General features: G+C 40.8%; 1 protein-coding gene across 1 annotated transcript; it reads right to left on the bottom strand.

The window, feature by feature from the left end:
- Nucleotides 1-1,820: 1,820 nt before the first annotated feature.
- Nucleotides 1,821-17,397, bottom strand: ZRSR2 (zinc finger CCCH-type, RNA binding motif and serine/arginine rich 2). Its single transcript, XM_082778760.1, has 11 exons — nt 17,333-17,397; nt 15,871-15,950; nt 15,687-15,783; nt 15,294-15,402; nt 14,862-14,948; nt 12,702-12,740; nt 10,998-11,113; nt 7,168-7,381; nt 4,767-4,822; nt 4,478-4,587; nt 1,821-3,788 (listed from the first exon to the last, which is right to left on the bottom strand). Exons 1-11 carry the CDS (start codon nt 17,377-17,379, stop codon nt 3,307-3,309), a joined length of 1,437 nt encoding a protein of 478 aa, XP_082634886.1. The 5' UTR covers nt 17,380-17,397; the 3' UTR covers nt 1,821-3,306.
- Between the last annotated feature and the right edge of the window lie 4,348 nt (nt 17,398-21,745).

Raw genomic sequence — 21,745 nt, 5'->3', positions numbered from 1 at the left:
CTGCCACAGGCAGCACACTAACTTACTGTCACAAAGCACATCAGGTAATCACCTGGAACAGCATGGTTTCCATGAAGTAGTTGGGACTTCCACATTCAGCTTTCTGCTCCCATACATGTATTCCTTCCACAAGAGAAGGGTTGGAACAGCATTTGCTCCCTGCCCTGACTCCATCAGCTGGCTGGCAAGCCCCTGCTGCTGCCCTAACCACCTTCTTGCAGCTCTGTGTCAGTACCTGCTTTCATAATCAATCCAAAGCCTCTTGGTGATCCTTGCACAATTAAATTAGGAAAAAAAAAAGTATAAAAGCAACTGCCTTAAGCAGTCATTAATAAAAAGTAGTAATTCACTAGCCACTAGGAATTCACTTTATAAGGTCCTTTTATGTGGATTATGCAGAATAGTACATGGTGAGAACAAGCTATTCCTTGCAAATTTAAATCCCTTCTGTGTTTTCTGGGGCTTTTCCCCTTTGGAAAAAAAAAGGAGCTTAACATTTAAGAACTTCTAGGCTCTTTGTCTCTTCAGAATAAATAGCTCACTCAGCTAATAAGGAAACACAAAACCATGCATATGACACTACTTAAGATTATGAAGTAGGGAAACTACTGAAATACATGAACTCTTAATTTCGAAAACTGGTTGAATGCCAGGTTTCATGCTAACAAATGCAAACTAAATGTCAGATCTACAGCACTCAATTTCTGTGTAATAAGCAGACTGCATATGAAACAATGATAATTACAGCTACCAGTTCTACAGCGCACGGGTGCAGCCAGCACGTTGGATCCAGACCTCACGAAAAAAAGCTGAAGCCTCAGCCATTAGGATAGCAGAAATAAAGTATATTTAAGTTTTACATGCATCTCTGAGCAATGTTTTTTTTTTTTAATTATTATTAAGAACTTTTTTTTTTTTTAGAAAAAAGATAAAATACAGCAGCTCAGCTTCCCTGCTCCCTTTACAAAACCATGGGGACAAGGAGCCTAATTACCTGTGGAATTCTCAGTCCCAGAGAGGTCCGTTTCATTTATTTCACCCTGCTCATCACAGATCATCACAAAACCAGCATCCTACTGCCCATTTCACTTCTGGTCGAGCTCAGTGATTTACTTCCCTCAGATAACGCTCAGCAACAGCACAAGCGGCACGCTGCATGGCAGGGGATGTACAACACACTGCAGGTGGCACAAATCAACTTTTCCGCCCAAGAGCCTTCACCAGCAGTCCAGCTCACCAGAACGCGGGCTGTGAGACGCGAGGCAGCACCAGTGAAATGATCTTCCTGGCCTGCTGGTGATGCTGCCCAGCCAGTGGGGAAGGCCAGTTCAACTGTACCAGTTTACTGCGTTCTGCACAAGTGCCCATCTATGAAAAAATAGAAACCCTGGGGAAAATCTGCCTGTGAGATCTAGTCAGGAAAGATACATTATGAGAAAGCGGTTGTCACAAATTTCTCAAATACAATTTAAAATGGTGCTGTCTATCCATCAAAATCTGCCTTTCAAATGAAGTTATTATTTCAAAAGTTATGCTATTACAGTCCCTACATCTGTTAATAACTAAAACATTTAATCAAATTAACTAAGCTACAGTTCTGCCTACAGTTATGACAATACATATTGAAAGTCGGGTTTGAACTGAACAACAATATATAGCACTTCTGTTGTATTACTCCAAATTGGACAACAGTTACACATGAAAGAAGGAAAATGTATAATCAGCATGCTAGGTGCAGTATGCATTTAGAAAAGCAAAAATATATATATATTATATCCAGAACAATGGTCATTCACTCTATCCTGGGGAAAAAAAAATGCTCTTGCTATGAGGAAAGCTACACTGGAGTTTGGATGTCCAGATTTGCTAAAGAACTTGATGCTATGTTGTTGAGTCATAACAAACACCTATTTGGGAGCATTTCATGCCTACTTCAGAGGCTTCTAACTTAACAAGTGGTCTGAACTGTGCTCTAGAGGCAGGAGTCCCAAGTTCTTTGGAGAGGCTGAAGAGAGAGAGCTATCTCTGCAGACACCTGGGGCACGCACACCTTCAGGGTCACAAACTGCTCTCTCCAAGCATAAACAGACATCGAAGTGCCCAAGTTAAAAACCTAAAGGTAAACAGGGTGAAGTACAGTCAATTTAACAGCACAAATCTTTCATTTAAAACTGAAGAAATAGCTATAAGAACTTCGCTAATTGCAGGTACTCCGCTAACACAGCTGTCAGTTATAAAAAGCTTCGTCCCGATAACCTCATTTTTAAGCACCCCTCTCCACCTTGACTGTAGGGGAGCTAGGCAGTAGAGTGCCTTAAACTGTAATATAAGCCCCAAAAAAAGGCTTGATATCAAATCCTCTCACAAAAAAAACCTAAAATATTACTTCAGGTATAAAATAATACTGAGTTTCTTTAGCCACTCTGCAACATCTTGAGCCTTTACAATGACATTCCCATCTTTAGTTACCAGATTTACACTTTTCTTCCCACTCCGTAAGAGGTTAGGCAGGTTGTTTTCAACTACAAATGGTATGCAACCAAGAAGTATGCAAAGTATTTTCTGTCTTCACTCCAGGGATTACAAGTGATTGGTCTCCACACTTACTTGGGGATTAAGGTACTGAATAAATTGATTGTTTTCCTGTGTAATTCCTACTTGGTTTTTGTCTACTGCAATCCCTACAGGCAATTAGCTCAGCAGCTCAGTCACAGGAGAGAGAAAAATCCAACACTTATGACCACAAAGCTCCTACTGGGCAAGTATTGTACAAGCAAACAGTGAAGCCTTTTAGATCCCTTTTCTCCAATGCATAACATGATTATATTACTTTGTCTAGAACAGGATAGCCCATAAACATACGGTAAACATAAATGGCTGTCTTTTACACAGACTTCAACTGGCAGCGTGCTGCTGTGTGAGTTCACAGCACACTAGCTGTTCTGTACTAACTCCTTACAGGGACAGGAAACACTTAACACACACGTTACACAGAAATAAGCATATACCAAAAAAGCTTTACTTCTCTTTCTATTTTGTATTCAGGATGCATCCAGATGTTGCAGTAGTTCAGAGGGACAGAGTAGCTAGAGTACTTGACATTTACACCTCATATAGGACTTAAACTTTTAATTTTCTGAAGCTTAGCACACAGTAAACTAGGTTTCCTTTATTAGGAAGAAACATTTTAATGTGCAAGAACACTTTATTTGAAACTCAAACGTATCTGGTGCCCTATTGGAAAGATATTTGTCAGCTCTACATTTGATCAACATTTGATCAATTAGCAACTTCTAAGATTAATTCTCACTTTGTTTTGGGAGTTTCACTACTTTTTCCTCTGCTGCTTGATCTCTTTTTACCCCTACTCCTGGATCGAGAAGAGCTCCGACTTCTGCTCCGACTACGTGTTCGACTGTAACTTCTGCTGCGGCTGCGTCCTCTCCTCTTCCTCCCTCTGCTGCGAGACCTCCTCCTTTCTCGACTCCTTGACCTGCCAGACCGGCGCCTCCTCTTGTTTTTGCGGCGATTCTTTTTTCTCTCAGATTCTCCGTTTCTGCGGTAAGAATGATCTGGGCTTGGGCTGCCCCTTCTCCTTGACCGGCTGTAATAGTCATCACGATGGCTTGATCTGTTTCTCCTCTCAGAGTTTTTAGACAACTGATTAGTCCGTTCAGGAGAAATACGTATGTCTCTATTGGCCTCCCAGAACTCATTGTTTGGATTTTTGAATACATGAAGAAAGTTGCAGTGTTTCCCTCTTGGACACTTCTGCCTTTCAAATAAGCCTGCAACAGATGAGGGTTTGCTTTTTTTTTTTTTTTTTTTTTTTTTTTTTATGAACCAGACCTGTTAAACCTTTATTACGCACCTACTGGAAATGAAGCTTTCTGAACTTCTGAACTTAATTTTGCCTCCTCCAACAGAGAAACATCTATCTGAACACCTACCAATTTAATTCACCCAAGATTATTTTTACAACAGGTACTTTTCTTGGAATTAACCTTCTAACATGTATTTAAGATGGTTATTACAGCTTCAGTTTAAAACTATTTTCATAAATAATTTTAGCACTCTAAATTTTCTAAGAATGTAAATACAGAGAAGTCAAATGTAAGTTACTGCTAAGAACTGTTGATGGTTGAGAAACTATTGTTGCTTTTGAAAGAGATAAATTTGTATTTTCTGCACTTCTGCCTTAGTATTGTTATTATTTCTAAAGCTGGAATCTACGCTTTCTCTTCCAGTCCAAGCAAATCCACTAGGATGATTCAAATGCTTAAGTGACAGAGGACAAATATTCCCTTTCCTTCCTAGAGCTACACAAGCAAGCAAGCATATTTGTCTTCCAAATAGAAATGAACTCGATCTGAAGCACTGGCTGAATCAAAGTGACAGATTAACTCCCTCTTTTTCACTTCTACATTAACTCTTTCATTAACGCACATTCTCTTTTACGAGCATTTATGTAACTCACCACAAATGGCAGTCTTCCATCTTGTCACAGGACAGAATTCACAATGGAGCTGCCGGCCTGCGTACCATCGGCCACTGAATAGAGCAAGAGCTGCCTGGCAGTCCTTCTCCCTTTAAAAAGAAAGAAAGGAACAAAACGTGTAACATTATCACTGTACAAGCATTTAGGATGTCACTTACCAATTTCAGGCTCCCATTGCAGTATGAGAACAAATCATTTGGATTATACAGTTTTCATTACTGGGCTTTGGAGTTTTAGAACTAAACTTGGTAAGATTGTGAATACTTACGACTGGTACTGGACATACACATTTCCTCGCAGGTGAGGCTCATAGTTGCAACTGACCTAACAAGATCAAAACATTAAGTTAGGACAACTGAAGGCTGATGTACAGCAAGTTACACACATGAAGGTGGCAGCCATTCTGATTTATGACAGCACATCAATATGAACTTGTGTATTATTTTCTTCAAAACATACTCTTAATCAAATACGATGTTCAGACAACAAAGGCCATCTGGTTTATGTCTGTATGTTTCCAGCATTTTGCTTTGATTACCACTAGGTCCTCTGCTTCAGTTAGTCCACAAGGCAGCTTGTACTCCATTGTCTTGCACTTAAGTCTGGGCCAACCCTACTACGCGACTGCCAAGTCCTGCTCTGAAAACATTCAGTAGTATCCCCATGAGGAAACGTGGGATTCATTATGGAAGAAGAATGTTTAGAACAATTTACCTTCACAGCATCCCTGTGAGATGAGTTAGGAAAGCTGAAGCCACTAGCTTTCACTGAACAGTTCTGATAGCTATTTTTCACTATAATCTAGCATTCAAAGTCTATCCAGAACTCACAAAAATACACAATTTAACTTCCAAAAACCTTGTTACTAGTTGCTAGGGATGCTGAGATGTGCAGGGCCAGGCCAGTTAGGACCTGGTTCTCCAGAGCAGAACTGTGAGCCCAGCCCCTCCTGCCCCCAGGCCTCTTCCAATACCCGCACCAAATGAGGCAAGCAGCTTCTTTCATCACTGGACCCTCAGAGAATACACCTCTGGATTAGGCAAGGGCTTCAGAGGCAACAAGGAACAGTTATGTAATTAAATATTACAGAGTAAATAGTCACAGTATTTGAGATAAATAGCAACGTTAGTGTAAGAACAACCTCATCTTCAACATGTTTGGGTGGGAAAAGAAAAGAAGGGCATTTTGTCAGAACCTGCCAGATTCAGGAGTAGCTTCCCAGAAAGAACAGTAAGAATAAAACCCCGTACCACATTGGAAATGGAAGTCAGTTGAAACAGGCATGAGTGTAATATGATTATAAATGGTAGGAGAGACTCAACCATGGTTGAGATTCCAGCTGCCAACACATCATTTCAAAACATCTCTAATAAAATGAAAACGCCTTTGAAAATCAAAATACAGTTGCACAATTACTTCAGAAGCTATGAAACCCCACACTAGAAGCTCTTACCCCATTATTAGCCACAGGGATCCAAGTACGTGCAACTTTAGAAGATAGTTGCACAAAACACAACAAAGATACTACCTTAAGGATCCGAGTTTGAAGGTAAGACAGCATTTCAACACATGTTCCAGTGGGAATATACATCCCATCTTCTACAATGGAACATTGCTGGCTAATATCCCTTGAGTCAAAATAAGGTGGGATACTCATTCAAACAAGTAAAGGTTTCTTTCTTACAACCTCATTATACAGCTATTGAAAATTCATATTTATTTTTTTTTAAACTTTCCTCCTGCTTAAAATGCTAATACAATCTCTGTTCTAAGGCAGCTGTCACTACAGAGAAACAAAAAGAGAAAAGGCACAGCATGCCTCCTGGTGACTACAGAAAAACACTTAGGAATGGCAAGCAGAAAGGGATGCTGCAATAAGTTTTGTTACAAGGAGATTTCACCATCCAAGCTGCACGTTTTATGACAACAAGGGACTGTCAAAATGCATCATTCATCTCCAAGGTCTCCATTTACAGGACCCTCATTTTTCCCCCTGAGAAATCGTAATATAAATAGGAAAAAAATTCAGGAAGCCAGATGCAGAAACTAAGGCTGGATGACAAATCTCAACACCATTCACATAACGTACTTCTTTGTAATACAGCCATTTCAAATTAATTCCTGCTACTGAAATATCTCCTACCTTTTCGGTTCATTGCCACTTGAGTTTATTTTATCTAACCAGTTCTAAAATGACAGTATTTGGGTGTATAGTCCAAATACTTTTTGCATCTCCACAGTATCATTCCTTTGGTGCAGCTTTAAGTGGCACAAATGCACTAGCCCAGATACCTTTAATATTGCCTAGCAGTTTTAATCCATGGGCCCTCTGGGGCTTATCACAGGCTAAGCAGAGAAGGGACTGTGAGGTTAAGTGGACTGTTGTTCTGTATCAACACCTGGCAACGTAAAAGCACCCGCTTTTATGACAGTTCAGGAGACTAGCAGAGAAGATTCACCCAGAATGCTCTGTAGAAGCAGTTGGAAGTTTACAGGTGCCAAGAGAGATGCATAGTTTGCAGCAGACACCAGACAGCTCTCTCAAGGATATGGGATTTAGCTAGAGCATACTGCACAGAATTCTCTAAAGGCTAGTAAAACACAGGTGATGCGTTATAAGTTAAGAATTGAAAAAAAAAAGAGACAAGCTATTAGACTCCTACGCATACCTTGAATTGAACAACCTTCCCCACGTTCTGAAACTCTGGGAGCACATCCTCGTAGAACTCGAGGAACTGCTGGTAGGTTTCCTCGTCACTGTACTCAAGACTCGCATCGGTGTCGTAGTCATCCCGCCGGCACTGCTCCATGCCAAACGTAATGAACATCCCTCGGACAAGTAGTGTCTTACTTGACGTTGGATAGTTATGCTTACGAGAACACCTGGATAGTTACAAAGAAGAAGAACGAAGAAGGTTTGCACTTTTGGTGAAGACAGACCTGCTGAAGCTTTGAACAGCTGCCATGTTGAGAGAGTTACTACAAAAAAACAACCCACTAGTGGAAAATCAAGTTACTTAATAATTAAGATAGTAAAGTTTGGAAGTGAGTTTGCAAATAATGCTTTTTGTCAATCATAAATATATTCTTACATTAAAAAAATTGTCTGCAGAAGACATTGATACCCTTAATGTTTTAAAATATTAAAAGCCGAAGTTGCAAGGCTTAAATGCATTCCCCATTTCTCAATGGCTTTACAGAAATACTAACAGTCTTTTACAATATTAAAAAAAAAAAAAAAAAAAAAAAAAAAGTCCCTGCTCTTCTTTTTGCTGAAAGAACTGAAAGAACTTTTACTGGTAGCGTTCTCTGCACACAGGGAAGAGGAGGTTTGTGAGGTGGGACAGGGCTGAGGAAAAGAAAGCATGTCTAGCCCTGTAGTTGGATGAATACCCTATTATTTTTTCCATTAAAAAAAATGCTTATTATAAACAAGTCATAGCTTAATCTGCATCTTCTGGGCAGCCATAAAAGTATTAAGATCTCCCACGCTGTCTATCATCTTCGGGCTACCTCGCTCACGAAACACAGCTCTCCCCCACAAACCTTTAGATTTGATAAGAGCACGGATGCTAGCCCCCGTGTTTATTTCACTGTGCTTTATGATCTGTTTCAAACACTTCACAGAGTAACTGGGTCATACGCTCTCCAACACATTTCTGCTTTTCATGACATGATCAGAGCAACAGTCAGACTAGTCTGCTCTCTTATCTAGCAATGGCAAAGCACAGACAAACTGGGGGAGGTCAGGTCTAAAACCAGCAATTACAGCCTAGACTTAAGACAGAAAGTTTCCTCCTGCATCTTGCCAGATAGAAATTGACTCACACGTTCTGATTTACAACTTAGAAACCAACCAAACAAAGAAAAGGAAAAAACAAAAAAAAAAAAAAAAACAAAACACACAAACAAGTGAGACAATGAATTTATCTTTTTTGATTTGAAAAGCGACCTCATTTCACAGCTGTTTGTATTATGGAACACAAAATATTATACCCAACCAGCATTGCCTGTACACAGGTAGCACATGACAGAACAAAAGCCACCCCAAGAAAAACAAATGACCCAGAATTTAGTATTGCTAGAAAATAATTAGTATTTAAATTATTGTGATTATTTGGTAGTAGGGTAATGGTTGGACCAGATGATTTTGGATATCTTTTCCAACCTTGATGATTCTATGATCAATAAAGATCGACTGAAAAAGTTTTGCCTTCTTCAAGGCACAGTGAGCTTTGACAAGTCAGTCATTATTGTATTGATAATATGAGCTCCCAATTTTTCACCACTGTGGCTCATTTCAGCTTCTACCCTATTTGTTCATTCCTTATCCTGCCTGTACCTCAGTCCTTTTACTTATGGCTAGCAGCAGAGGATGAAATGACCAGAATACGACAGAAGTGTGTTATGTGAAGACAAAGAAGGAAGATGAAGGAGAGGAAGCTGAAATCAACAACTACAGATGAGAGAAGGGCAGCATACCATGTTTCCCGGTACGTAGTTACAAAGTTTATGCATAGTTTGCAGCAAAGCTGATTTATGGCCAATTCATGATTAACCCAAGGAGGTTACCTCCATTTAGTACCTCCAAAACAAAAATACTACAAAGATTACAAAGAACTAAGCATGAAAATTTCAGTAGCAATAATGCTGTTTGCGGTGAAATAAATGCCCAAGGTTTTATTTAGGCATTCATCCCATATTTCAGAATAGAAAAAGATATAAGGGCTTATGGGCTTGAAACTTACATAGAGTTCAGTAATCACATAATTGTCTGCACTATGCATCACTCCGAAACAAATTACTTTTAGGAGGAAGGAAACTACAGTACATGGATCACACACATTTCAGTGATACAATTTAGTGTCCTGGTTTCAGTCAGGACAGAGTTAATTTTCTTCCTAGGAGCTGGTAGGGTGCTATGTTTTGGCTTAGGATGAGAAGAGTGCTGATAACACCCCGATGTTTTAATTGTTGCAGAGCAGTGCTTACACCAAGCCAAGGACACCTCAGCCTTTTGCTCTGTCCTGCCAACAGGCAGGCTGGGGGTGCAGCAGGAACTGGGAGGGGACAGACCCAGGACAGCTGACCCAAACTAGCCAAAGAGGTATTCCATCCTATCTGGTATCATGCTAAACAATATATAGGGGTGGCTAGCTGGGATGGAGGAGCTGTCTGCTCTGGGATAGGCTGGGCATCAGTCAGCGGTTGGTGAGCAATTGCATTGTGCATCAATTCTTCGTACACATTAGTAGTAGTAGTACTACTATCATCATTGTTGTTATTATTATTATTGTTATTATTATTTTCCTGTCTTAATAAACTGTCTCTATCTCAACTCACAGGCTTCACTTTCCCATTTCTCTCCCCCATCCCAGAGAGGGAGGGGGGAGGTTGAGCAAACAGCTGTGTGGTGTCTAGCTGCCAGCCGGGGGAAACCACAACAGTTAGTTAAACAGCCTTACTCGTTTATGCTGAAGATTCGTGTAATAGAAGAAAAAAAAATTAAAAAGTATCAGTTTTTCCCTGCTGATCTATACTTCCTCCTTAACATGCACAGAAATTAAGGGATTTTCTACCCAGACTCTTAATTTGGGACACCAATTTCAATGGTCACAAATGAACCTGTAATCCTGGACCCATTTATGCTCTTGACTTCCTCAATGTGAAATTTGTTGCCAAAGGACAATTTGTTTCCTCTGAGGAAGGTGTTTTTTTGTTGTTTTAAGGTGGTAAGTGCTTGGGGACACCTAATTAAGCTGTTTCATGCTAAAAGCAAATAATCCTTCCCATCCTGCTCATGACTTCATCTACCAAAGCCCTCTTCCATCAACTCATTGAAAGTGAAGAGCCTAGACCAGTTAGCCAGTCCTCCTACAGAAGCTGCTCCTCATCTCTCGTTATCTTGTTGTCCTTCCTCTGTTCTCACCTTTTACTGTATTTCCTTTCCCAGACAGGGCACCCACAGCAGTATACAAGTATACAAGAACCAAGAATGAGTGTACCACACGTTTAACAGTAAACAAATAGGAGAATTCCAGAAGCTACTACAACATCTTTCCCAACTGTGCAGATGTACCACAGTTTTGCTTTAGTTGACAGCCTCCTAGTTATACATTTATTTTTAAAAAGATGCAGCGTATGCAAACTAATCAAGATAAAAATCAACAGCTGACATGTGAGGCCTGTGCTAATAGCAGAAATCAAATGTACTCTGTCTGAACGAATCTGTGCGTCTGCCAGCTCTAAGGTAAAGGCAGTCTGGCCAGTGGAACCAGAATGTACCATCAATAATACGCCTTAACAATAAATGCTTCAGTTCCAGGCAGTCAACAGTTTTGCTCTCAATGTCTAATTTCACCATGAATAACAGTATCCCATCCAAATAAATAAAAGTAATTCATGAAGCAAGATTTCTTCAGTTTGCACATAAACTAATGAAGTTGCTTGCCTCTCACCCCTCCAAAACATTCCTGCTGGTAAATATTCAATTGATTACCTGTCTCCGAATCGGCAGGAACCTGTTTTGATATAGAATGGGCAATTTGCTCTGTCCTTCTCTGTTCCTATGTTCTCTGGGGGCTCTGGGTTATGCCAGGACACACCATTCTCCAGCTGTGGAAAAAGAAAACAAATATTAAAATACATGTAAGTTAAAAAAATAAAAAAGAAGAAAGATTTAGTATCAAAATGAAGCTACCAATTAAATTCACAGGCAATTATGAGCACTGCATTAGTACAAATGCAAGCTTGAACCTATTTATGCTTTTATTTTTTTAAACAAAAAACAAACCGAAAGCTACCCAGTGCCTTGGGTCTTTGGTGATGGAAGCCCCTTTTCTTGATAATTGTGCAGTTTTACGAACAAGTCCATATTCATAATTACATATTAACAATAAAATATAACCAAAATGTGTGTTTTCTTTTGCTGAAGTAAAAATAAATAAATAAATGAGCTGCGATATTTGTTCCTGAAACACCAATTTCATTTGTCATCCACAAGAATTACAAATACTGGGACAGTTTATTTTCATTCAGCTAAACCAGTTAGGTACTTCACGCCAGCACACACTGAGCAGCACTTTTTACACCTGGCAGACAGAAGTCTGGGACTATTAACTTATCTGTCCTTGCAAAAGCTTAAGGCTCAGTCATATTATCACTTTTTATGCTGTTAGGAAAGGCTAAATAAAAGTAACCTGCCAAAGGCCATAATTAAAAAGCAATTAAATTCACAGTTAGCACTGGAATGAAAAACATTCATACTGCTCAGCTCAGGCCATCACATTAAGATTTCTAAAATTCAAATTGGGATTATCAAATTGCAAGCCTGACCATAAACAAAACAGTTTTTAAGAAGGTAATTTTCCTTAGCCAAAAGATCTGTAAAGCTAACTAGCTTAAGTTCTCCATTTAAATTAATTGAAAACTGTTTATTTATGAGCAGCATTTGACTCTGCCACCAGCTCTGCTCATGACTCTCAGCCATAATTTCCCCTCAAGAAAACAGCACTATCACTGTTCATGCTGTTGAAGTAACTGAACCCTGCACTGATACCACATAAAGACCAACATGCAATATTTCTGCCTCTGCCCTCGCAGAAGTGGCTGCTAATACATCTTCAGCACCAATAGCTCCGAGCATTTTTCTACCCATATTGCAAAATAAAGGTTTAGATTCCTTGCCTAAGAAAACTCTTTAAATGCAATTCAGAATTGAATGTAGCTAATAGCAATCAACCCTCAACAGGTAACTGGGTTAAAATTTAATTTTCGGACTTATGCAGAGTATGAGTATTCACAAATTTAACCGTATCAGGTTGTTCTCTAAGGAAACTGGAAAAAACGAATTCACCTTCTCTAAGCTCCAAAAATCCACTGTTCCTAGGTTTGTGGGTTGGGCGTTTTGTCGTTTTGTTTTAAACACAGCACACAGCAGTATTTTCAGATTCATTTTTGACTCAGACCTCCTAAACAGCAATGAGCATGCACAAATGCACTGCCATCAACCGGCCAGAAATACACTTAATTATGTTCCACCCAGTAAATAATTGTTTACTGCTCACGCAAACCACTAGATATTCAATTTATTCAGGCCATTAGGTTCTTGAGAGCAGATGGACAGCACGCTACGAGGCAAACACCGGACGGCAATTAAATTATTTTTCAGTTCTTTTTTCAAAAAAAAAGACTCTGAGCGTACCTGGCTTTCGGCTTGATCCAGCATCTTCTGCACAGCTGCCTATAAATGGTGCAAACACAGGACTAGTGAAAATCCCAAGGACACACAAAACATCTGGTTTCTTTAGTTAAGAACCTAATTTACAATACTCAATGATTAGACATGATAAAAGTTTTGTGGGGTTTGCTTTAAAAGCAGATGTTTTACTTTGCTTTGTAGCATTTCACATGGTACAAAGCTGTTAAAGGATACATCAGACTAGACTTTCATGTGGACAATTTTCTAACCTAAATGCTAGACAACTTCAAAAGTTTCATTTCTTTTTTGAAACTATCATTGAACTACTCAATAGTTAAATGCATCTCTTGGTCTAGTACTCAATCTTGTCACAGTTATACTTGTAATCATTTAGTTGTGCTAAACTTTTTGACTTGGAACATCCTGTGTACCACAGAAAAGCACATAGCTTACTAAGCCTCTGTTAAACCCAAGTTTATAACTGCTAAGAAATCTTAATATCAGAAACCTGGTAAGCTTTGCTGCATCTACTCTTTCAAAAAAAGCAAAAACAATGAGGATATTCTTTCCCTTCCCTCCTCTAAGTGGGATGAGCAAAGCAATAGACACACTCCAAGACTAGATGGAAATTAGTTCTCTCAAATTATTCTAGGAAATTTCAAGAATAAAGACATTTAAAGACAGCCAATGCAAGAAAACACATTATCGTTGTTCTGATTTGGAAGTGAATTAATTAGATCTAAAAAGAGGAGGAGCAAGTTAAAAAAAAAAAAAAAAAAACAATGTGAGGAAAAAAAGACAAAAACCCAGAATAACTATTCCCCACCTTAAGGGGGGGAAAAAATAAACCTTTTCTTTCAGTCAGTGAGTCAGAATTTGAATAAACTGCAGTTTGAAGAGACAGGCCAAATCAATTTACTAACTTTCTGTTGCTGAAATGGGTGGCTCCACTCCCAGCTGAGCACTCACAGCATCCCTCTGAGCGCATGTCAATGCCCTCTATGAGCCAATTTAGCTCACTAGACCAGTAAATTAGTAATCCAGAAAAACAAACAACAGAACAAAAACCAGAAAGCAGCTTCCATTTAGTGCAGGGGACAAAATTAGTCCGCTGGAAGCTTGGGCAAACCCAGACACCACATAAACCCCTTCCCAAGAAAGGGAAGGAACAAAATTCTGCTGTTACTGTTACCATGGTATAGTTCTGGGAACTCTACCTCAACCTTCAACAGGGGTGAGACCAACATTTTCTCTCCCTACTCTGACAAGGCATGGATACATAGCACAAGAGGAAGACTGGCAGGAAACACAACTGCTGTTCTTCTTCATTCGTCATGGAAGTGTTATGTAACTCATGACATTAAGTGCAACAATTAAGTGCAGGAGACAATACCACGTGCTCATGTCTCCTCTCCTAGTACGGCTACCAGACACGGTATCAAGGCACCTCCCAGGAGTTGTACTAAACTAGAACCTTTTGCTAATGTGGAGAAGCTGATTTGTCACGGGTCCTGGGAAGCTGCAATCACCCTTTACTGGTGATAGGCCAGTCCTCCCTTTGGATTTCCATACAGGCATCTTACATCCAGTTTATTCGACTCCTAAAACTTAAGAAGAATGTACACTTAGTGTTATAAATGAAGTGTTATAAATGACTATTTCCAGTATAACTTTTTTCCTCCACTCAGGGAACTCTGGAAAAAAAGATACGTCCTGTTGGATGAGTCAGGTAAAGAAGAGCTGTAATGTATCTTTTGAGTAAGAACTCTGTTAAGGAACAGCAGCAATGTAATTCCATGTCCTCATTGGGAATTTTCTTCCATACTGATTGTGTTCAACTGGGACAGTAAATAAGGATCACCTTTAACGTAAAGACGTAAAGAAGTGCACGTACAGTGTGCCTCCACGTTTAACTGATGCACAGAAGTACATATTACAAACAACCCCATGATTTAGAATTAGTTATTCCCCCCAGGTAAACAGAGTTGCTAGCTCCTCTTTAACAATGAAGAATAATTTCAGCAACGTAGGACTGAGAGAAGTAACTAACACATTTATACACTTGCAGTTAGAATAGAATCCGCCTTCAACATGCATAGACTCGTGCATCAGATAATGCGAGAGGATATGTAACACGTTTATCCTCCCACTGCCAGGAATCACCTCTCTTTCTCTCTTCTCCTGCTGCTTCTGCTGTGCGACTTCTCTCTCTTTTCTTTGCTGCTCTTCCCATTCTTCTTTGATCTTCCTCTTTACGATAAAAGAGATTTTAAAAAGTTATTTAAGGAAACAAATAAATATTTTATAATCACTACAGTCAAATTTGAAACTATCGTGTTGTATTGTAGCTTCTTGACCATAAAGTTCTCACTCAGTCATAAACCACTAGATCTCTGAACAAAAATCCATTTAAAGATTATTTTTGTGTCTTTTTAATTTTTCTATCTAGAATGAAAGAAACTATAAGAGCTTACGCTTTCAGACTTAGCAACATCAACAAAACTGCGTACACTACGGAACAGTAGAAGATATTCAAGACTTTTAGAAGTTTTCCTTATCACCAGGCACAACTATAACACTCAGTTTATGCATCACCTCTTCTTCTTCTTGTCGTTTTCTTGCAGCCTCTTCTTTTTCTTTCTTAAGCTTGAACTCTTCTTGGGCCTTTTCTTCTCTCAGCAACCACTGCTCATGTAGTTTTTGTCTACCAATGAAACCAGATGCCACTTAGACAAATTTTACTGCCTTCCTGCAATTGTCATGCATGTAATTCAAATTTATTAGTTCAGCATTAATTACAGTTTACCTAATACTCTTTGAAATAGAAAATGCCATGAAGGTCATTCATGCATTAGAAAAATCCCGTGTAGCATTAAACACAGATTAAGGATTCTATTTCATAAAATATATTGAGACTTTTCAAGTTTTCAAAATGTAATTGGCTAAAAACCTATCTACTAAGCATATGTTAGTTTCTAGCTGTTTCACCTTTCTGCCTCGAGCTTTTTCTCCTCTTCTTCTTCTTCCTCCTCTTCCAGTTCCTCCTCTTCCTCCTCAGACACCGATTCATCTTTTTCTGTAGCTTCTGAGAAAAGACAAAAAACAACGCATCTAAATGATCAGATGTCACAGTCAGTGAAAATACACAAAATACGAAACTCTTCACACTTACCAGAGTCTCTCAGTTTGGCCAGTGCCTGCCGCTTTTTTTTCCGCTTTTCTTTTTTCAGAATAGCTCTGTATTTTTGATGGCTGAAGATGAGAAATTTTTTACATTACTATACCCAAACGATTAAGTTTTACTGTCATATATACACTCAATTACATCAGCAGCATAAAATCTCACAAATGCAAGATTAACGAATATTCATATGAAACAGCAACTCCACAGGAATATCTGGCACAGTAATAAAATCCGCAACTATGCCATTAGAACTGCACGTTGCCAGCAGTAACGACCTCGCTGGGGACCAACACAGAGAGTCTCATCCTTCTTGAGCTCTGCAGGGCTTAGCGTTATCACTAACTTCATGAAATCTCCCCATAAGCCTGAACTTCGGTCGTTAGGTAAGATCTGGGAGAAGAAATTGGGCATATCCTGCACTGAAGTTGTGATACCCCTTTCAGAATATTTTAGTGTTTCTCTCTTTTCATGTGGCACGAAGTTTTAAGTCTCTACCCTTCTACCGAGATACTCTCCACAGACAGTGGTTTTAATATGAAAAAGACATGTATCAGTCGCCACAAATAATTCTCAGGTCCAATTTTCCACCACTGAATCTTGGCCACACTCGTGTTTTGCCTGAAATCTCATCTAGTAACTCTGCAAGTGTGTTTGGAAACAGCATCTTGTTTTCATTATGGTTGAAATCCTCCAAGTATCTAATGATCCTTCCACACCAAAGCCTTGTTTTCATTTTTCCTTCTGGCTCCACTGTTTCTGGCCAACTCATAACAGAAGAACCGGAGGGATGATCTCCAGCGCTCCCCATCCTGCCACTCCGAGTAGCGACAGCAGATCCAAACCCTGCCATCTCAGCGCCTGCCATTTCACAGCATTCCAGAGGCGTTACCTCAGAGAGCCCCAAAATCACCTGCATCTCCAGCTAAGCTCCTGGCTATGTGTGAGTGCTGCGTGCCACTCATAGCACCGCGGCGGCCCCCAGCAAGCCGAGCTCCTTCCCTCACAGACCCAAACCTGGCCGCAGGGTCATGTTTTGGCCTCCCCCCCCTGCACCACCAACGCCCTGGGACCCCCCTCACCCCCTCAGCGTGCGCCGGGCGCTGTCCGCAGCCCCCCCCCGCCCCGCGCCCCGCTCCCCTCAGCCCGGCTCCCAACCCCTGCGCAGCGCAGCGGCCCCGCAGCCCCCTCACGGCCTCCCCCGCACCTGCCCGAGCCCCCCCCGGCCCTCAGGGCCCCCGCAGAGCCCCGGCGGCGGGGCGGCCATGGCGGCAGGGAGCTGCGCCACTCCCGGGCCCGGCCGCGAGGCGGCCTCAGCGCCGGGCCCGCCGCACGGAGGCACCGCCGGGCCCTCGGCCGGGACGAGGAGCGATCCGCGGACCCCCCCCGGGCCCCCCCCGGGGCTCCCTCCCTCGGCGGCGGGGGCGGGGGGGGGGCCGCGGCCCGGCCTCACCTCAGCTTCCCCAGGGGGGACTCGGGCAGCAACATGGGCGCCGCCATCTTGCGGGGCCGACGGGACGTCACGTGACCCCGCGGCGGAAGGGCGATAAATCCCTTCCGGCGCCGCCGGGCATGGCGCCGGCCGGGGGGTGGGGGGGGTGGGGGGGGAAGGCAGGCTGAGGGGGTTGGTGTCCCTCGTGCGGCTCCTTCCAGCGATACTGGCGCAGTGTTAAAACTATAACATCTATAAAGTTTGCAAAACAAGGCTCAGGCTTTTCCTGCGCGCCCTAAAAGAGCGCGATGGGGAGCGCAGCCGTTGCTCCTCCCTCTCAAAACCGTTTGTTATTACAAGGAACGCCTGAGGAAGCGTTGGAAATTCCCAGTTTAATCAAACGTTGAAAAAGTAAAAAGATGCACTTCTCACTGAGTCCCTCACTGATTACATGTCCCAGTCCAGTCCTGCACTGTGGTACACACACCAATTTCCCAACCCAACTGAGTAAAGAAGGTGCCTATCACTAGGTGTGCTCTTTTACAGAGATCTTTTTTTTTTTTTTTTTTTTTTTTTTTTTTTTAATTTCTTGGCTGCTGTGGCCTAATGGCCTCCCAAAGAGCCAAGGGAAGTCAGAGCTGTGTAGCTGGGGCACACCAGGCAGGTATGTTTGTGAATTTAGCTGAGAACACCTATACGTTCTCATCCTGTCTGAGGCATCCCATCTCTCTCGATTATGGACACGTTTCACAGCAAGGTAAAAGTTACAATGGGCAGACTGGCACTGATTAGATGGGCCAAAATTTGCAAATTGTCAGTAATCAGTTGTTTGGTGACAAGCATTATACATGGCAGCATTTGGAGGTAAAGGATATGTAGGCTTCGTCTGGTCATGTTTTGCATAGTCATTAATAATGTACATTGTTGATTAATACCTAAATTATTGGCATAAATCCCAACACAGGAGCTTACTTTGTATATCCTAGAGGTGGTAAACTGCATAAATTGTCCAAGCCGCTGGCAGTGAAGCGTACCAGTGCAGGCTTTGTGAAAATCAGACTAATTGACTGTGCTGTTCATCGATAGCATAATGAGTGTCGTATTAATTCGGAACCTCAGTGAAGTTATTTAAAGCAATTGTGACTACTGTAGTCAGCAGCTATGTTTGCCAGTTGATCAATGAATATTCAGATGATGACCTTTCTACTAGTACTTCACCATGTTTCAGATTATAGATTGTCTTTTAAAATGGAGTTGACATCACTATTATTTTTACTGTTTGCTTGTGCAGAACAAACATGTAAAATAACACACAAATTGCTGCATTAGATACAGAAGATGGCAGTATTGTGCATTTTAGGACTGATGAACCATACACATTCATGAAATTTGTGAAAAAGCACAAATATTTCATAAATCTGATTTTGTTAAGGAGTTACAACTTTTTATCCTCCTTTTAACAGAGTAAGTACCATAACAACTCTCCTTTAAATTGTCTGTAAGTCAATATTGAGAAATTCACTCATTTCTTTCATTAGTATCATACATTTCATTATGGCATTTTCCAAATATATTTGTGGAAATAACTGTCTTCAGATTACACATTTGAATAGTGAAAAGGAGGATCTCTTTATAAGACAACACACACACACACACACACAAAAAACCATCAGCTATAACAGACATTCATAATTCTGGAAATTCTTCTGCAACAGGAATAAAATAATTGCATTTTTCTCCATTTTGTTTATTCTTACGGATTTGTGCATGTAGCAACCTCCTGCTATTCAAGCACAGGTGCAGAGTTCCATGTAATTTAATTGTCACAGTGCTATGAAAGTATTCATGTCAGAAAGAAACAAATATGACCATTCCTGCTTGGCAAGATCAATTCACGTATCCAAGATAATGTAGCTTTCTAGTAGGTAATTCTTAGCCCTGACACTGGGTTTGGAGAACAGAGGCCTCTTCAGACATGGTTTATTTTTGTGGAAACCTTCAAGATATCTGCATAACTCACTCTTGCATCTTTCCCAAAGAAAAATATACCTACACTGTGTATAGTTATATACATGTCCCATTATGGGAAGGTATATATGAGCTGCTCTGATTGTACATTACAGAATACAAAACATTGATTATACAACCTGAGACTACATACTATTCCATTATAAATCTACATGCCTTGTAAGATACATGCACAGAGTTAAATACATACATTAGGCCAGCTCTGAACCACAGTACAGGTACCCCGTTTAGCACATATTTTCATGTAGTGGCCACATGATCCCTCTGGCTTCCGTTTTCCTCGTATTTCCCACCAGTGCAGGCAGATACAAAGTTTTCATTGTTTTTTTTTTTGTTGTTGTTGTATGCCCAAGCCCCATGGGGAAATAAGAAAAAAAAATGCATAAGTGTACAGTTTTTATTTTCCTGTCTGAAGAAAATGGAACTAGGAGAATATGTAGGTAGGAAATGGCGGTAAATCACCAGCGTGAATTTGATTGATTGAGAAAATGCATTTTTATAAAGAGACACTCAGGAAGCTTTAAGGCCATGGCTTGTACTGTACGGTGGTTGGTGAAGTGACAGCAGCTGCACCGTCCTTCCCCATCACGCTGAAAGTTGCTGTTGCTCATTCCCAATGCTAGCCCCACTGTGGGTGACCATCTGTGCTTTTCACTGCAAAGTGCATGCTTCAAGGTGATACATGCAAAATCTAGAGAGCACATCTTTCCCACACCTGCTGCCTAATGGCTGCACTGCTGTCTCAAGGGGTAAATGATTTCTCAGACACTGTCTACTTCTGTGAGCCCTGATAAAAACTCCGTGACAATGTAAGCTATTTCTCCAATATTATAATGATGACTGTGATCATGGTCCCCATTCCACTCCCACTTCCCAAAAACTTAATAGAAAAACTCCCATTTAATGAGACTTAGGGTGAACCTATAAAAGCTGGCACTGGTATATTTGATGCTGCCGACATTCAGGTAGATCCTCATCTCACCAGCTACCAAAGACTGCAGGGGAAGTGCAGCATTGTGCTCGGGGAACGGCACAGCACCGTGCACAGCCAGCCTGCAGTGCTCTAGGTACATTTCCATGAGTGACTAATGCTGACAGTAGCACATTGACTCTTTCCTCATAAGAGTTGAACACAACTATTTAAGAGTAAAGATTAACTTCCACAGAGTTTAAAACTGTTAATTTGTCAAATTTGAAAACTGAGGTTAAGTTTGGCCATAGCTGTTAATTAACTTATATGATGGCTATCAATATTTTACTTTCCTGGGATTTTTCCATTTCAAAGGCATTGAAAGAAGCAGAAAAGTACCTTGCTAATCACATTGAGAGGATGGAAGGGTTTTGTTTTACCAAGTCATGTGCCTCATAGAAATTTCAGTCCTTTCTTCATTTGTTTAGAAGTCCGAATTATGGTATACTGTTAAGTACACACATACAGATAACGCATGAACTTCTGGAGGTCACAAGGGTGGACAAAAATGATACTGATTTTCATCCAGACAGACAAATTCACTTAGTGCAAGAAGGGAACTAGTTCTTTTCACTAGTTCAATTTTATTTTCAAGCTGCAGATTACACCTGGAATTCTGCGTGGCTCTCACTTGTAGTTCAGCCATAGTTAGGAAAAACAAACTTAATACAAAAGAGGAACTATTAAATGATCAAGTACATCAAAATACTGAATTAAAAGCATGCTCTGTTTGCATGCAGATTGTTGTTTGTTCAAGCAAACTGATGTCTGGCTGATTAATCAGTAGCAAACAAATGCAGATGTGCTTTTACAGTGCTAAATTATCTGGCCAAAATGGGAGAAAAGAGGCTGGGCAGAAAGTAACCCATACAAGTAGTTTTATTAGAGGGATGCAAAGTGGCAAAATATGTGTCTTCCTACATTATACTGGCATTTGTAACCTGAGAAGTTACAGTGTTTTTTTATGACAGTGTTAAAAAATGTGGTGGGTTTGAAGAGGAGTTAATTTTCTGCTAATACCCAGTCTAGGCGTGTCCACCTGCCTGGTTTAATAAAAATAAAACAAGTAGATACATTAAAAAATAAATGAAAATCATGCCAGCTTTGGAAAAAGATTTATAGATGTGCAGCAATCAGTTGTTTATGTGCAGTGTATGCACAGCTGAATAAGTGTATGCACAGCTGAATAAGCGCGTGGGACATCAGCTGGGTGCATCTGGCACGCATCCAGGTCATTCTCCATGAGCTATGAGCTGGAGCATTTATCACACCACTCCTTCTCCTGGCCTCCTCCCCTCACCACCAGGAAAATCACCCGTATTGCTGCTTGCCAGTGTGACAAATCAGTAAAATCAGCCATCCTGGCTGGAAGTCAGCAGCTGTGATCAGGGAATCCAGCCTTACCCTCCGAGGCCATTCCCGCTGGGCACTGTGTG

This window comes from Aythya marila (genome assembly GCF_965140915.1).
Source record: "Aythya marila genome assembly, chromosome: 1".
NCBI lineage: Eukaryota > Metazoa > Chordata > Aves > Anseriformes > Anatidae > Aythya > Aythya marila.
The sequence above is the reverse complement of the archived record's forward strand: the minus strand, read 5'-3'. Positions and strand labels throughout refer to the sequence as shown.

Coding starts and splice junctions, on each gene's coding strand:
- ZRSR2 (XM_082778760.1), bottom strand. CDS start 17,379: ATGGCGGCGCCCATGTTGCTGCCCGAGTCCCCCCTGGGGAAGCTGAG. Junction 15,951..17,332: donor TCCCCCCTGGGGAAGCTGAG/GTGAGGCCGGGC, acceptor TCTCATCTTCAG/CCATCAAAAATACAGAGCTA. Junction 11,114..12,701: donor TGGATCAAGCCGAAAGCCAG/GTACGCTCAGAG, acceptor CTTTTTCCACAG/CTGGAGAATGGTGTGTCCTG.